Source organism: Petaurus breviceps, unplaced genomic scaffold (genome assembly GCF_028583685.1).
Source record: "Petaurus breviceps papuanus isolate PSGF00001 unplaced genomic scaffold, PetGlider_PUasm1.0 189, whole genome shotgun sequence".
NCBI classification, from domain to species: domain Eukaryota; kingdom Metazoa; phylum Chordata; class Mammalia; order Diprotodontia; family Petauridae; genus Petaurus; species Petaurus breviceps.
This window is the reverse complement of record NW_027185809.1, coordinates 6067368-6068501: the sequence shown is the minus strand read 5'-3', so window position 1 is coordinate 6068501 and position 1134 is coordinate 6067368. Positions and strand designations below refer to the sequence as shown.

At 64.1% G+C, this 1134-nt stretch overlaps 1 protein-coding gene and 1 long non-coding RNA gene across 7 annotated transcripts in view; one reads left to right on the top strand and one right to left on the bottom strand.

The window, feature by feature from the left end:
* The window catches only part of LOC138164223 (uncharacterized), a 6876-nt gene extending 6537 nt beyond the window's left edge, over window positions 1-339 (bottom strand). Inside the window, exon 1 of the long non-coding RNA XR_011169010.1 lies at window positions 199-339. This is a non-coding gene — a long non-coding RNA (uncharacterized lncRNA). The remainder of the gene's footprint in view (window positions 1-198) is intronic.
* Window positions 1-1134, top strand: part of CDKL3 (cyclin dependent kinase like 3) — a 90517-nt gene that overhangs the window by 18673 nt on the left and 70710 nt on the right. For 2 of the 6 annotated variants that reach the window (XM_069091842.1, XM_069091837.1), the window contains exon 1: window positions 621-984. The exons of 2 other annotated variants lie outside the window; for them this stretch is intronic. In XM_069091842.1, the coding sequence (XP_068947943.1) occupies window positions 621-984 (364 nt within the window). Of the gene's footprint in view, window positions 1-620; window positions 985-1134 lie in introns of those variants that run through there. 2 more of the 6 variants (XM_069091839.1, XM_069091838.1) reach the window with 1 other exon arrangement.

Genomic DNA, 1134 nt, shown 5'->3' with positions numbered 1-1134 from the left:
ATGTCTGTATGACGTTGGATATGGATGTTGTATGATGTCTGTATGATATCGCATATGGATGTTGTATGATGTCCGTATGATATCGCATATGGATGTTGTACGATGTTTCCCACTCCAGTGTGAGCTCTTCGAGGGCAGGGACTAGTGTTTTGTTGGGGGGTTGGCCCCCCTTCGTTGTACTTGCACTTCGGTACATACATGCTTCATAAATGCTTGTCGACTGCCAAGGGCTTCAGTGCTTGCTGCGCAATGCCCAGTCAGTCGTGACTCCGGAGGTTCCGTGGTCCACGTGTGACAGCGGGGGCCGCTTCTCCGTCTTTTCCACTGAGGGGCGTGGAGTTGGGAGGGAGAGGGAGAAGATAACAGGCGGCTGAGGAGGCTAGGGCGGCAGCCCGGGAGGGCGGAGAGGAGCGCGCCGAGGGCCTGGAGTCGGGATCGTGGCGGGCCCAGGTGCCTCGGCCCCGCCGCCGCGTCATGGTTTTTCAGTTCGTCGTCTTAGGTCCGAATCCTCACATTTCGGCCCACATTCTCCCGGTCTCTGACCCGTCTGCCCTTTGACAGAAATCAGGGGAGCCCGAGAGGTTCCACTCTGGCTCCAACCACCAAGGGCAAAAGAGCGGATGACAGGTGACGTTCCTCCCTCGGCCACACCGACCTGCTGCCCTCCTTCCGGCCAGGCTCAGGGCGAGGCCAGGCCGCGGCCCGCCTTCTTGGCTCTTCTGTCCCTCGCTGCTTGCCGTTCCGAACCAGGCGCGCTCCAGAAGCTTCCGGTCCTGCGCGCGCCGCCTCGCATCCCGTTCTCCCCCTCCCCCACCGGCGTTGCCATGGTAGTGGGTGGTGGGGCCGGCGAGGAGGGCGAAGCACATTCGGGAGGCCGCGTGGTCGCGGCCTGCCTGGGGCTGGGGCTAGGGCTGCGACTGCTCGGAGCCAGGCCCGTGGGGCCGCAGGATGGGCTGAGGCAGCGGCGGCGGCTGCCCGGACCAGGTCAACGGCGGGGCGGAGCGGAGGGGGATGCAGCCGCCGGGCCCGGCCGGGTTTGAGGAAGGGGATGGAGGATTGAGCCCTGAGTTTCGGAGCGCGAACTCAGGGTGCCTCCCGAATGTGCTTCGCCCTCCCGGGCACACAAGCCGGAAG